The sequence below is a fragment of the Cornus florida genome, unplaced genomic scaffold, assembly GCF_030987335.1.
Source record: "Cornus florida cultivar Cherokee Brave unplaced genomic scaffold, ASM3098733v1 CherokeeBrave_3.0.0_Hap2_Chr09, whole genome shotgun sequence".
Taxonomy (NCBI): Eukaryota; Viridiplantae; Streptophyta; class Magnoliopsida; order Cornales; family Cornaceae; genus Cornus; species Cornus florida.
The window spans coordinates 49,831,989-49,848,561 of record NW_026775579.1 but is presented as its reverse complement, the minus strand read 5'-3'; the positions used below and the strand labels follow the sequence as shown (position 1 = coordinate 49,848,561).

Sequence of the window (16,573 nt, the reverse complement as noted above, 5' to 3'; positions counted from 1 at the left end):
AGGTTGGAGATAGGCTCTGTTGCGCTTTGCACTCTTGTTGATGGTTATTTAGGCTTCGTTTGGATACATTGGAGAGAAAAGAAAAGAAAGGATTACGAGAAAAAAGAAAGGAAAGGGAAGGAAATGTTTATATTCATGTTTGGATAAATAGGGGAGAAAAGAAATGAATTGGTAATATTGTTGTTTGGATAATAAAAAGAAGAGAAAAGAAAAGAATTGATAATAATAAAATTACTATCTTACCCTTTTTGGTAGGGTTAGAATGCAAAATCATTTAAGCCTCCTCCATCTATCTATTCCCGATCTCACAGATCCCTCTCTCTCTCTCTCCAACTACAAAATCTACAAAAATAGTCCAAACCCATATCAGCTCTCTCTCTCTTCAACTGCCAACTACAAAATTTACCAAAATTAGTAGATCAAAACCCATCTGCTCTCTCTCTCTCCCCAACTGCAAACTACAAAATCTACAAAAATAGAAGGTCAAAACCCATATCGGCTCTCTCTCTCTCCAACTGCCAACTACAAAATCTACAAAATCAACCAAAATCAGAAGACGATCTATGCAACAGACGATCTCTGCAACTTCCAGCGAATTTTCCGGTGATCTCTGCAACTTCCGGCGAATTTTCAGACGATTTCTGCAACTTCCGGCAACTTTTTCGACGATTTTTGCAACTTCCGACGACTTTTCCGACAGTCTCTACAACTTCCGACGAATTTTCCGACGATCTCTGCAACTTCCGGCGACTTTTCCGGATGGGCTCCAAACGTCATTAGCTCCCTTTCTCTCCAAATCCCTCCAAATCTTGTCAATTTTGGAGGGATTTGGTTTTACTGTTTAGGAGAGATTTGGAGGGATAGGCTATCCCTCCAAATCCTTCCCAATCCTTTCTTTTCTCTCCAAAACCCTCCATCCAAACACACCTATCCCTATCCTTCCCTTTCTTTTCTCTCCAAAACCCTCCAAATCCCTCAATCCAAACGAGGCCTTAAAGATTTAGGCAACTTAGGTGCCCAGTCAATAGAAGGCCCCTAATTTATTTATTTTTTATTTTTATTTTTTATCTATATCAGTGGACTCAAACTAATACTACTAGAGATTTAATAATTGACCCAAAGAATTTGATTCATTATAAAACTTTTTATTCCACTTTTTATTAAAACTCTTAATTTCTATCCTTATCTCACCTCCCTTTTCTTTATCCCTAAAATTTTTATTTATCTATATCAATAGACTCAAACCAAACCCTTAATTACATCAGCCACGTTTTTTAGTTATCAAATTCAGAAAAACTTTTCTTTAGTGACCATAAGATTAATAAAAAGTAAATAGTTATCAATTCTAGAAGTGACCATTTGATGAATTTTTTTTCTCTCTTTTCATAAATGTCCTTCTAATAGGAAGTTATTTTATTATTGGACCATACTATCCCTTTACAAACTAAATATTCTCTATTTTAAAGTGACCCAAACTATTGAGAATTTGAGCTATGCAATAGGGAATTATTTTATTGATACATTCACGACCCAAATCTGTAGGATCTGAGTCATGAACGGATATAGATATGAATCAGACTCTTACTCAAGTCTAAACACCACCGGTGTAAGAGATTTCATGACCAGTCCCAGTAAAAAGGTAAATACTTTGTGGTTGGAATTTTAAAATGAGATTAGAATCATTAGAAAGCTGACTTAAAATGAGCCAGGTGTCACAGTTTAAAGTTGGGAAGTCAGCATCGTGACTTGGTCAGAGAGCGCGAAGCAACCGGTTTCGCAAGGGTAGTAGCCCATTTTCTGAACCTAGAATTGCAGTGGAAACAGTTCTGCATAACCAGTAGGCTAGAATTGGCTCCAATAGGCCATGGGTAAAATCTTAGCCCCATGTAAAGTCATCAAATGTGTCCAAAAACCTGTAATAAACCATTTTCATACAAAATTTCCAAAACACCTAGCATACATACACACATAAATTACCCCAAAATGATCACATTCACATCCCATTCTACGTATCCAAGTCTTATATACATGCCAAGGATACCGAAGATGAAATTTGTCAAATATACATGCTCAAGCGTTGTAAAGTGACCCAAGAGAGTTGGGTAACAAAATATACAAGTCCAGGCACGGAGCTAGAATTTGAAAATAGGGTGAGCTAAAGAAAAAATTAAAGCAGAGAATTTAGTGGGGAAAAAAAAAATTCAAGCAGAGAAGATGAAAACACTAAAAACAATATCACATCATGCCAAATAGCCCCTAGGTGTTCTTCAATCGTCTAGTTCTAATTTGTTTGTAGGCTTGTTTTCAGGGCTGGGCCATTTATCATTTATGTTTTTATTATGAATTGAGCAGCTTGGGTTGGGCTGGGCTGGCCTGGGCTGGACTATAGCTAATGGAAATAGTAACACTAATTATTAATTTTTTTTTTATTTTTTGGACCTAGCCCAGGTTGGTCCACATGGAGCTCCACCCCTGTATAAGTCCCACGATATACAAATCCGCCCCAAAAGGCTTACACCACATAATAATATGGGTAAATTACACAAGACAACCCTCACGTTTTCATCTCGTGCATGCGTATAAATGGTGGTACGATATATTGGTCAACTACCCGTATGGTTTCATGGAGCTTACACAATGACCTCTATTTGTGAGTTGAGTGTAAAATCAGCTTGGGTAAAAAAAGTTTTGGACAAAACTAACTTTCTTGTTTTGAGAAGACCAAATTGTCCATTCATGTCAACTAAATTACGCCTTCACCAGGACAAAAGCACCTTTCTTCCATTTGGATCACCTGTCCCACTTATTTATCATTGCCATAGTCTCTTGAATATCAATATATAGCCATTGTACCCCCCTGTTCTATCTCTCTACTTCAAGAACTTCTTTCTCTAATTTATTCATCTCAAGAACTTCTCTTTCTAATTTATTCATCAAGGAGAAGGGCCTATTACTGTATCACATATATCATTGAATACTTACAAGCTCTGTGAGCGGAAGCCTTGCAATCCAGAGTTATGTTAAACTAATGAAGGTGGCATTTGGGACTACGTTTGGTTGTGATTACTAATTTTCTGATTAGCTGCTTTGATTTGTAAAGAGTTTCTGAGTTTCTTTTTAAAATGAATTAAAAGTGTGAGATTGACCCAAAATTGAAAACCCAGATCACCAAAAGTGGCAAATAACAAATACCCAAAATCAAAGATGGCAAATAAAACACTCTGCATGTGCAAAATGTTTGTGTGTGTGTATATATATATATATGTATGCGTAGATATATATGAATTTTCAGATCCGTAAATATATATATATATATGTAAATACATATATCTATTAAATCAAAACCCTAACTTTCTAAGGATAGCAGGGTTATCTGAATTCGACGGATGGAGCAAAAGGTGGTTTGAGAGAGACTGTCTCGATGGTGGCGAGTTATATATGTATATATGTATGATTGTGTGTGTGTGTGTGTCTAATTTGTATATACATAAAAGAGGAAAGAAAGAGAAAGAGGAGGGGCAAAAACGTAACTTAGACGTACCAACTCCCTTCCTGATTATTCTTTTAAAGGAACTGCTTTGTGCAGTAAGGTCATATGTGTAAATTCATATATATCTCCTACGGTTAAGTAGTGAACTTGGAGCTTCCTGATATATCGCGCATACTTCAATATTAGTGTACGAGATGAAAATCTCATGGTACTTTCTGTAATTTGCCCTAATAATATATACATGGAACAAGTTCGTAAGTAGTAACTATAAATGCCAGTGGTAACAAAATAGGGCTATCTAAGGGACTTCACGACTTCATGCTTGTGATTGAGCACTTTCCTATACCTCTTTGCCATTTCTAGAAAATGATAAAAGGGTGAGCAACACTTGCCCAGTAGAGATGGCTAAAGCATGCCTCCTAAGGAGTCATGAGCGGCACAACCAAAGAAAGGAAATGAAGAAAGAGGGATCATGCCATGAGGGTTCAATAGATACTCATAAACATAGTAAATGAGGATAAATGAACAATATAAGCTATGGTATCATGAGAGTATGCTACGTTCCATGGATGCCCACTCGTGAAACATCATACTCACTCCAACACACGTACACCAAAACTGGTTAACACAACCGGGCACGAGGCAACTCCCCATCACCACGAGGGAAATTGGCTAACTATCCCTAGCCTGAGAGAACTCTCTAGCAAAATTTGGGGCCTAGATAACTCAGTCGTATACGAGGCCCTCTCATCGTACTCCATCTAGGTTGGATAACATAGCCAGACTGAGGTGACTCATCGACATCCGTTTTTTGCAAACATTTCCACTAAAACTTCATAAATTCATCTTCCTTACACAATCTCATGCATGTATGATGAATATCCTTTGCAATTCCATATCTCAATTTACAATGAAGATTACCAAGATACAACTTTAGTCAATTAAATATGCCCTTTTTATACTAATTTCAACACATAGTCAAACAAGTAGCATGTTTGTGAACAAAAGTAATCAATTTGAACATCACGATCATGAGAAAAACAATTTCAGAGTGTAAGCACATATAATTTCACATCTATCAGCATAGATGCACATAATTATCACAAAATCAACAATGAAGCTCATCAACTCCAATTTATCCTTTATAGAGCATGAGTTCATCAAGTTAATACCAAAAAAGAAAGAATTTATCAAAAGTAAGCTATTTAGGTTACATTAACCATTATACAACACAAATTGGCATGCTGTAGCACAAGAAGTATACACGAAACATATAAAAAAACTCACAAAATCCCAGGAAGTCATAGGTTAGACACCCATACTTTAAGAGATATCCAAAAGCCCTAATTGCCCCAAAAGTAAACTTGCACCAAATTTGAAGCCAAGATCACCAGGTGATAGCTTTTGGAGAGTTCAACGACTTTCTTAACTACCACTTGGTCCAATTCTTTCTTAGACTAGATCAAATCCTTAGTTGAAAGTAGCAAATATAATAACAAGAAAAGAGGAGAAGTGAGGGGTGTGTGTGTGTGGTCTGTGAGGTCTTAACCTTTTTTTTCTTATTTTTTTGTATATTTTTTAATTTTTTTCGTACTTATATTTTGTGCATGGGGATACGTGCCACGTAGGTCCTGGAATTCATTTAGAGAATTTTTTTCAAGTTTAAGAACTCTTATCAATGTATTTTTTGTCTTTTTGCTCGTTTTTTGTTTTCAAGCCCGGGAGGTTCCATATGGGCCCAGGGTCGGATTTACGTGTTCAAGAATTTTTCTGACTTAATCTTATCGTCTTATTTTATGTTATTGTATGTGTGGATAATTGTGGTTAAATGTATGTGTTTAAGTATTAATGTAGGCAATTTTGTGATTTTGGTGCACGTGAAGGGACCCACCAAGCATTAAATGATACATATATAGATTAATGAAGTCTCAAAGAAATTCTAGTCCCTTCCTTATTCATGCAACACCTCTCTCTCTCTTAGTCCATTATTTTCTCTTCTTTCATATTTTCTTACACCTTTTACAAGATAAAACATATGGTTTGATCTATTTAGAGAGGGAATTGATCTAAGAGTTAGTTGAAGAAATTGACAAGCATCTTAAGGGATTTGTTTTAGTATGATTTTTGTGAGTGTTGGAGCAATCTCACCTTGAAGGAAGCTATGGTTTGCTCTTCATTTGAGATAGGGTTTGTCTAATTTGCGAATTCTTAAGCTTTTGTAAGTAATTTCTATAATTTTCCATGTAAAGTACGTATAGATAAAATATTATCTTGTTACTTGAATTTAGATGATTTCTTGTTTAATCAATTCTTGTTGAATTGTTGTTAGTTGTGAAATTCCATGTTCTCTTTATGGTTAAGTTATGATAGCCATGCTTCCTTACATGCTACTTGAAGAATTTCATGCCCTATGTGATTAGTTTGTTCTATATTTCCTTAAAATTGAGTTATATCATAATTAGCATGCTACTTGTTTGATGAAATGCCTATGTGAGCTTATCCTTGTTAAGTTGTGTTCAATAATGTGCTCATATTCTTAGAGCATTCACGAAATGACATTATCCATCTTCATGATGCCATCCATTTCATAATGTGGGTGCATAGTGGTGTGTGGGGGTGGGAAATTGAATTTCTTTCAAGTTTAATGAAAAGAGTTTTCAAATTGGGATATTAGGGAACGTATTTTGTATCCGGTGGAATTAACTAGCTTATTAATAACCATGTCATGCCCCCAATTATTTATTTTCCTTAATTGAACTTCATTCGGAAAATACAAATCCCAAAGTAGGAAAACCTCCACAGACAACAACATTATGGAAAAATGTGATTTCCAGATTACAACAAAATAGAGAAGCCAAGAGAAAAAAGAAGCAAAATGAAGGCAACAAGTGTATCATCAAAATTCATTAGTTAAAGTCCCAAAAGTGAGATCTTACATGCTGTTAACAGCTTTTTCCATTTAGGTTTCATGCTGAAAAGTCTAAATCATATAAATGTACAAAATCTACCTCAAAGTAAAACACCCTACCCTTAGTCAGCCAGCGTAGACCTATTTTCACTTTGCAATATGATATACAAAATCATTTCTAAGTTTATGACAAATAGACTTAAAACTATCCTCAAGTGTATCATCAGTGAAACTCAGAGTGCATTCATAGCTGGTAAACAAATTACTGGCAACACCCTTATCACTCATAAGCTTTTGCATTTGTATAAGGAAGAAATAAAAGAGTGAAAAAAAAACAAATATGGCTCTTTGAAAAAGGACATGAGCAAGGCATATGACATGGTAGAATGGACTTTTTTTGGAAGCAATTTTAGAAAAGTTAAATCAGCACCGGATTCATCTCATTCACTTTTGCATAACCACTGGTTTAGTTGAGTTTGGCTTCTTTTGTTTGTTGGATTTTTGGAATTCTAGAAATGATTTATGCTTTGAATCAGTTGCAAAATGAACTTAATTCGATTTTTATTAAACACCCAAAATGGACTTAATTTATCACCAATCTACAAAGGTATTAAAAGATCGTACCTTTAAATGAATTGCATGGTTTTCTAGAAGGATCTTCTGCCACTTCTATGTCAAGTTCATTGCTGTAAATTGTTTTCCAAACGTAATCCTGGTAAGCAAAATGCAATTTATAGCAATGAACTTGACAGCAAAGTGTTGCGTTTAACTAACTGATACACAACACTTCGTTGGGGCAAAGCTTAGGAAACAAGAATTAAACAATGTCCGCAAACTTCTTCATCACCGAAATGAAAGAAAGAACAAATCAAATGAAAGTTTTACCAGTTAATTTTTTATAGATAAACAAGATTTTATAAAAGAAAGTAAATACAACTGTTAGAGCTTACTTTGATTATTAAGGACATTATTGTAATTTTGCTTACTTAACAAAAATAAAATAAAAAAAAAAGCATACATGGCAATTATAGAGGAATTAAATTAATAAGTCGTACAATGAAAATATGGGAAAGGATTGTAGAAAAAAAGCTAAGGAGTCCATATGGTATCTACTAATTATTGTATCTTTAGGTGTTACTAAACAAACTGGAATCCCATTTAATAACTTACATAGTGAAAAAAATAGAAAATATACATACACATACACATATATAATCAAACTCCAGAAAATAGAAAGAAAGAAAAAAAAAAAACCCAAACAAATGTGAGGATGGGAGGAAAATAGAACTTGCCATGGGTTTGCCGTCTCCAATTTGTGGTCTCTGGTGACAAAATATTTTAAAGAAAGAAAGACCCATCAGGGATTCATTTTGCAAATGTTTTAGAAAAAATGTCAAAAACAGATATGAGGATTAAACAGTAGAAAACATACAGAATTCGCCGATGAACAGTGGACAGTGGTTTGCCGTCTCCAGCGTCGGTTGTCGGTGGTAGAGATTGAGTGCGTGTGAAGAGACAATCTGACGATGGAACCAAAAACCTTCAATTGAATCAAGAATCAAAACCCTAAGTAATTGTCAAAAAAATAGCAAGAGAGTGAAAGAGAGATAAAAGCATACAGAAAATCTCCGTGGAATGGTGGGTTGGCCATGGATTGACACCAATCGCCGCTAATCAGAAAATGGTTTTGGAGAGAGAGAGCAAGAGAGAATTTAGGTATGTTTTTCTTGCCAGGGTGTCGATTTAAAATTAATTTTTATTTTATTTTTAATTTTAAGTGAATTATGAGTATATATGATAAAATAAACAAAATTACTCTTATAATTTATTTTTGATCTTTCATGATTTCGGTCATATAAGGAGTTCAGTTCACGTGCAATGCACGTGCTTTTGCTTTTTACTAGTACATATAAATATAGATGTTAAAAAAAAACTCCTTGAGGTTTTACCAAATGAGCACAATATCCTCTTATGGTATAAACATGAACAAATCAGTCCCTATAGTTTCAAAAGTGAGCAACTTGCCTCCTTACATTTCACCTCCAACCATAAGGGGGTATTGTGGTCATTTGGTGAAACCTCAAGAAATTTTTTTGAGCATTTATTTTTATATGTACTAGTAAAAAGCAAAAGCACGTGCATTGCACGTGAACTGAACTCCTTATAGGACTGAAATTACGAAAGATCAAAAACAAATTATAAGAGTAATTTTGTTTCTTTTATCATATAGAGGGATGGAAATTTAACCAGCCCCTGCGGTTACCCGCCCCACCCTACCCCGCCCAGTTTTTTGGTGATTTGGGGGACCGTTTAGCTTATTTGGGCGGGAATGGTTTGATGTAATAAAAATCCTTGCGGGTTTGGTGCGGGGACGGGGGAAGGTCGCCCCGCTTCGCCCCGCTTCGCCCCGCCCCGTTTAGATAGACAAATTACTTAAGTACTCTTATTTCATTAGTATATATATTTTTCAGTATATATATATATTAAGTACCCTACATAAAAATATTAAAGTAACAAATAAATTTGATTAGAAGAAAGTTACAATTGTGAAGAACTGAAGATGACGGGGGGAAAAAAAGAACAAATCTATTTCAGCAATAAATAAATTATAGTTTTAAACGGGGCGGGACGTTACCCGTGGGGTAAAAATGTTAAATGGTTGCGGGAAAGAGGTGAAAAGTCCCCCCGTTTTTGCGGTTTTGGGCGGGAACTGGGACACGGGTTTTAAACGGTTGCGGGGGCGGGGGCGAGGGAGGGTACACCCGCCCAAACCTACCCCTGTTGCCATCCCTAATCATATATACTCATAATTGTCTTTAAAAAAAAATTTAAATTTAAATCGACACCCTAGTAAGAAAAACAGACCCAAATTTTCTCTCTTGCTCTCTCTCTCCAAAACTATTTTTTGATAAACGGTGATCGGCGTCAGTCCACGGCCAACCCACCATTTCTCGGAGATTTTCTATATGCTTTTATTTCTCTTTCACTCTCTCGCTCTTTTTTTTTGACAATTACTTAGGGCTTATTTAGTAACTGGAATTAATTCCTACTTTCGACTATCAATTCTGAAAAAGCAAAAATAAAAATAAAATTACGTTTATTAAATTACTTTCGCTTTTTCATTTTAAGAAAGTAATTTCTAATTTTGTGAAGAGAAGAGAAAGTGTCTCACTTTCTCTATTTTATGTACTGTGCGGAGAAATTAATTCTTAACAATGTAGCGCTAATTTAAAACCTAAAAATGACGATCTCGTTTATATCATCACAACCCTAGCCTCTTTCGCCTTCATATCATTGCTGCTTCAAGAAACTTCAACCAGGGCTCTAGATCATGCTCCTTTATAATCTACTACCATCGACCGGTAATGGAGACAAAACTCAACGAGTGACCGACAACACCATCTATAAGTTCGCCCTCTCTTCTCAGATTCTCTCTTTTCTCATATATGAAGTTTTTACCCCAGAAATGTGCAATTTATCTCTTCCTGGATCATTTTATGCTCTATTTTTAGTTAAATATTTATCTTTCCCTTTATATTTATTAGATCTATACTCAAAGTATGTGACTAACGAATAATCGTATAGGGATGGGGTAGGGCGTTTTAGCTTTGGGCTAACAAGAAATTGATTTTAATACCAGTAAATGCATTTGTGAGTAAATATTAGTTGAGGAAGAAGTAATTTTTTTTTCCTAAATTTGAAGATGAAAGTCATTAATTTTTTCCCCTAAAAGGTGGTGTCTTTCCTATTTTCATTCTTTGATATAGATTTAATATCATCTTCAACTAATATTTCCTGAAAAATGCATTTACTAGTATTAAAATCAGGTTCTTGTTAGCCCAAAGTTAAAACGCCCTACCCCATCCCTGTACGATCATTCGTTAACCATATACTTTTGAGTATAGATCTAATAAATATAAAGGGAAAGATAGATATTTCACTAAAAATGGAGTATAAAATGATCCAGGAAGAGATAAATTGCACATTTATGGGGCAAAAACTTCATAGATGAGGAAAGAAAGAATCTAAGAAGAGAGGGCGAACTTAGAGATGGTGTTGTCAGTCGCCTGTTGAGTTTTGTCTTCGTTGCCGGTCAACGGTAATAGATTCTGAGGGAGCACGATCTGGAGCCTTGGTTGAAGTTTCTTGAAGAAACAATGATATGAAGGCGAGAGAGGCTAGGGTTGTGATGATATAAACGAGAACATCGTTTTTAGGTTTTAAGTTAATGCTACAGTGTTAGGAATTAATTTCTTTGCACAGTACAGAAAGTAAAGAAAGTGAGAATTTTTCACTTTCTCTTCTATTCTCTTCACAAAATTAGAAATTACTTTCTCAAAATGAAAAAGCGAAAGTAATTTAATAAACGTAATTTTATTTTTATTTTTGCTTTTTTCAGAATTGACAGTCAAAAGTAGGAATTAATTCTAGTTACTAAACAAACCCTAAGTAATTGTCATAAAAAAGAGCGAGAGAGTGAAAGAGAGATAAAAGTATGTAGAAAATCTCCGAGGAATTGTGGGTTGGCCGTGGACTAACGTCGATCGCCGCTGATCAGAAAATAGTTTTGGAGAAAGATAGCAAGAGAGAAAATTTGGGCCTGTTTTTCTTGCTAGGGTGTCGATTTAAAGATAATTTTTTTTTTAATTTTAAAAGAATTATGAGTATATATGATAAAAGAAACAAAATTACTCTTATAATTTGTTTTTGATCTTTCGTGATTTCGGTCCTATAAGGAGTTAAGTTCTCGTGTAATGCACGTGCTTTTGTTTTTTACTAGTACATATAGATATAGATGTTTAAAAAAAGTCCTTGAGGTTTCACCAAATGAGCACAATACCCCTTTATGATCGGAGGTGAAATGTAAGGAGGCAAGTTGCTCACTTTTGAAACTACAGGGACTATAATGTTCACGTTTATACCATAAAAGGGTGTTGTGCTCGTTTGGTGAAACCTCAAGGATTTTTTTTGAACATTTATATTTATATGTACTAGTTGTGACAACCTGGATTTTTAAGATTTTAATTTATATTTATTTCATCATTTTTAATTGTCAAGATTGATTATTTAATTATGATTGGATTTACCCAATTGAGATATTTAATGGGTTTGATATATTGTCACAAAGTGTGTGCATATATATATATATATATATATATATATATATATATGGCATCTGAAAGAATGAAAACATGGGCTGCCGAAAAAGTAAGAAAAGGAAAAGGAAATATAATGATAATGTGGCGGGTCCCACTGGGGGATTTTTTTATCAATTTCCTTATTGTTTTACGTGGCTGAGATGGAAGATAAGGATAAAGGAAAGGTAAAGTAAGGGAGAAAGTGGCGGGGTCCACTATTGATGTGTTGATTTTTTAATAGATATTTGTTGGTGAGCAGTGATTTTGTGTCGGTACGATTACCTATAAATTGAGTGTTGTGTGTGCTAAGTGATAGAAAGAAAGAAAGAGAAATTAAAGAAGTACAGAGAAGATGAAATAGATTAAGGACATACAGAAAACCGAGAGTTTAGAAGCGATGATGCTCAGATGAATGATTTATTTTACAGCGTAGGGTTTTTTATACCTTGAATGGCTTGATGGTTTTGTTTCAAATATTTTATTGACTGTTATTTTACTCAAATTGCATATATGTATTTTTGTTCAAAATCATACGTATATTTTGTGAAGCTAATTTTCATGAAACTCCTTGAAATTTATGGTTTTTCCTATTGGGACTTCCCCCATCTCACCCTCTTCCAGTTTTAGGTACTGAGAAGGAATGTGGATTGCTAGTTTCAGGTTTAGGTGGAAGAGTTGGCGTTATGGGATTTATTTTATTTATTTAGAGATGTTGTTTTTATTTGAGGAAATTGATTTTTGTATCAATAAAGGATTTTTTTTTTATTTTTTTTATGAGACTGGGTGTATATTGAAGTATTTTGAAATTTAATGAGATTGAGGAATTTTATTAGAATTTTTGGGCCGTTACAAAATGGTATCAGAGCTTGACCCAGCCGGAAGTGTGAGTGTAGCGATGATGTAGCTAGACGAGTGTGAGTAGGCGAATGTTTGGTACCAGCTAGCTACCACTCGTAGTCGGTTGTGTGTGTGCGGATATCGTTTACTGGCAGCTACTATGATGATTACTGTTTGTGATTGGGCATGTGTCCCTATTCACTATTGGTTCTATTTTTGTAGGCGGGTGATGACATCGACTATCTACCATAACGGTTACGGAGTGTGTGAGCGAGTAACTAGCACTGTCAGCTACCACAACGTTTTACATGTCACGATATCTCACATCGCCCGGGGTAAGGATTTTTGGATTTTGTTTTGTGATTTTTGATATTTTCGGGTTTGCGAAAACTGTTGGATCTGAATTTTCGGACGAAATTCTTTTTCAATGGTAGAGAATGTGACATCCTGGATTTTTAAGATTTTAATTTATATTTATTTCATCATTTTTAATTATCAAGATTAATTATTTAATTATGATTGGATTTACCCAATTGAAATATTTAATGGGTTTGATATATTGTCACAAAGTGTGTGCATATATGTATGATATATATATATATAGTGTCAGTTGGAGAAAGGGCAAGCCGAAATTTGGGATGAGAAAGAAAGATGGGTTTGATTTGGTTTGTATGTATATATATATATATATATATATATATATATATATATATATATATATATATATATATTTATGACATCTGAAAGAATGAAAAGGGGGGTTGCCTAAAAGGTAAGAAAAGGAATAGGAAATGTAATGGTAATGTGGCGGGTCCCACTAGGGGATTTTTGGTTAATTGCCTTAGTATTTTTCGTGGCTGAGGTTGTAGATAAAATTGTGATGATGGAAGATAAGGATAAAGGAAAGGTAAAGTAAGGGAGAAAGTGGCGGGGTCCACTATTGTTGTGTTGATTTTTAAATAGATATTTGTTGGTGAGCAGTGATTTTGTGTCGGTACGATTGCCTATAAATTGAGTGTTGTGTGTGCTAAGTGATAAAAAGAAAGAAAGAGAAATTAAAAAGTATATAGAAGATGAAATAAATTGAAGACACACAGAGAACCGAGAGTTTGAAAGTGTTGATGCTCATATGGATGATTTATTTTACAGCGTAGGGTTCTTTATACCTTGAATGGCTTGGTGATTTTGTTTCAAATATTTTATTGACTGTTATTTTTCTCAAATTGCATATATATATTTTTGTTCAAAATCTTATGTATATTTTGTGAAGCTAATTTTCATGAAATTCCTGTTATGGTTTTTCCTACGGGGACTTCCCCCGTCTGTGATACCCCCGGATTTTTGAATGCGGGTTAGCCAGGCCCACACCCAAATGCCCGAGGATATCAAAACAAATCGGTAATAAATAAACACAGAATATAAAAGGATAAACAAGAATAGATATAATGCTGAAAAGAAAACTGATAGGGAAAAATAACCCTAGCCTATCTTGACTTAACAAAAAAAGGAATTAAATATTGACCTGCCACCAGATTTCTCCAACTCTCAGACGATAATATCTCGTTATTAAGGATAACCATTCTGTTAGATAAGAATGATGACAAATCGTATCTAGGATAGGATTTGTCATGGGATAAGTTCAAATCTTATCAAGGATAGGGTTTCCACGAGGTAGGCTCCATGGGCTAAGGATGATGAAACTCCCTTATCAAGAATAAAGGAAGTGACTATAAAGACAAAGACGACTCGGGGATAAGGTACACACAAAAAAAACTCCTACTAAGCAAATTACGATTAAAATTCTCTATCGAGAATCCTTGCTAACTTGATCGTCGGAGGGTCAACGGCCGGCACCACACCGGTGTTTGACTTTGCCATCCTTATTTTACAGGAAACGGTGTCGTACTAGACCGCGGCGAAATTCAACCTCAATAGTTGGCGCCGTCTGTGGGAACAGCGATTTCCTTGAATCGATTTATTACTCGTTGGGTATAGACGTTTGCGGTCCGGTATGGTTACCGAAGGAACACCGTCGCAGGGATCTGGTCTAAGGGAAGAGTCGGGTCAAAATCTAGACGTCCCAAATGACCAGACACGATTTGCAGCGTTGGAACTGCAAGTTCAAACTCTGAATCAGGGTATGGACCAGTTGATCCAACCAAATGCAGCACTCCTACAACACCTTGTTCCACCGGTTCAACAGGGCTTGCCACGCCAAGACCTCTCGAATCCAAACAGGGGTAACAGGAATCTGGAAGAGCAGGATACTCATCCTCCCCGACATGAGACCGAAGTTGAACAAAGCCAGGTGGGAAACCGACATAGAGAGGTGATCCACCCCTTTCTTCCACGCAGTTCCCGACCCCATGAAGACACGACTGTCATTGAAAAGACCGAGGAAATTTCCCACGTTGACCTAGAGATGCAGGATCTCAAGGCAAAGATGGAGGGTGTGATGCAGGCCATAAAGGGAAAAGGCATTGCAGCCATAGATGGTTTGGTGCAGAAAACCAATTTGCCATTCAGCCCCTCGGTTATGAAATGCCCTTTGCCAAGCAAATTTAGAATGCCCACAATTGAGAGTTTTGATGGAACTAAAGATCCCCTCGACCACTTGGAGACTTTTTAGGCTCTTATGCACCTACACGCGATGCCGGATGAGATCATGTGCAGGGCTTTCCCAACGACTCTTAAAGGATCAGCACGGGTATGGTTCAACAAACTAAAGCCAGGAACTATCGAAACCTTTGAAGAATTGAGTAAGGGCTTTGTAGGCCATTTCATTGCTGGCCAGAGGCATAGAAGGCCGGCTACCCACCTCCTTACTGTGAAGCAACAGAAGGGAGAGTCACTGCAAGATTACATTAGTCGTTTTAACACGGAGATGTTACAGGTGGAGGAAGCGGATGACAAGGTGGCCCTAGCCGCCTTCATGGGAGGACTTCAAACCTCAAGATTTCTCTTCTCTTTATCAGAGGAACCTCCTACCAACATGGCCGAGTTATTGGTTTGAGCTAAAAGACATATGAATGCTGAAGATGCAATGATTGCGAGAAAGGGAAAAGAAGGGGAGGATAAGAAGTCAGACAAGAAAAGGCCGGCCCTGACGATCAGAGATGAAAAGGAAACCAAGTATAAGAAACCCATGGTCAACCAGAATGAAAGGGCATCTCGCTATAAGAACACGGAGAGGTATACAAATGACACTCCTTTAAATATGCCGATAGATAAAGTTTTCCTACAGATCCAGGATGAACCATATCTGAAGTGGCCACCTAAGTTGAAGTCAGATCCGGCAAGGAGACCTCGTGCTAAGTATTGTAGGTTCCATAAAGACCATGGGCACGCTACAGAGGATTGCTTCGACCTTAAGGATCAAATTGAGACTCTGATCCGAAGGGGGCACATGCAAAAATTTATTGTGGGGAATGACAGAACCGACATTAACCCACTAAGAGCAGGCCGAGATAACCACCCTCCTGATCAACAACCAATAGGAGAGATCAGGGTCATAGCCGGGGGGTGTGCAGGAGGTGGAGAATTGAGCTCAGCCCGTAAGGCCTATGCAAGGAGAATGCGAAGCTCATCTGAGGTGTGCGAAGTGGGAGTACAGATTCAACATCGAAAGATGCCTCGTTTAGGTGATCCAGTTATTACATTCTCAGATGAAGACATGAAAGATGTGCAGCAGCCTCATGACGACCCTCTTGTTGTCACCATGATGATCGCTAACTATAATACTCGGCGAATCTTGGTAGATAACGGAAGTTCAACTAATATCATTTTTCTTGATGCATTCAGCAAGATGAAGATTGGTAAGGAGAAACTCAGACCTACCAGATCACCATTGGTGGGATTCACGGGAGACAAAGTCTATCCTCTAGGAGCAGTCATCCTTCCTGTCACTGCAGGAACTAGCCCAAAATAAGTCACTGTCATGGTCGACTTCCTGGTGGTGGATTATCCATCTGCTTACAATGTCATCCTAGGAAGAGCAACCTTAAATTCGATGAGGGCTATCACTTCGACTTATCACCTATTAATGCGCTTCCCTACCGAGCATGGCGTGGGCGAACTAAGAGGAGATCAGTCCATTGCCAGAGAATGCTACGTTGCCTCTCTCAAAGAAAAGAGACAGCAGGAGGCTTTGATTGTCGATGAAGTTGAAGAGAATGAGCAAGACCGGGCTAAGCCAATCGA

The 16,573-nt window shown here is 36.5% G+C and overlaps 1 protein-coding gene across 1 annotated transcript; it reads left to right on the top strand.

The window, feature by feature from the left end:
- Positions 1 to 15,398: 15,398 nt before the first annotated feature.
- Positions 15,399 to 16,301, top strand: LOC132272590 (uncharacterized). The gene has a single exon (XM_059773710.1). It carries the CDS (start codon positions 15,399 to 15,401, stop codon positions 16,299 to 16,301), a length of 903 nt encoding a protein of 300 aa, XP_059629693.1.
- Positions 16,302 to 16,573: the final 272 nt, after the last annotated feature.

Bases quoted from the DNA above. Each gene is read 5' to 3' on its own strand.
- LOC132272590 (XM_059773710.1), top strand. From the start codon at position 15,399: ATGAATGCTGAAGATGCAATGATTGCGAGAAAGGGAAAAGAAGGGGAG.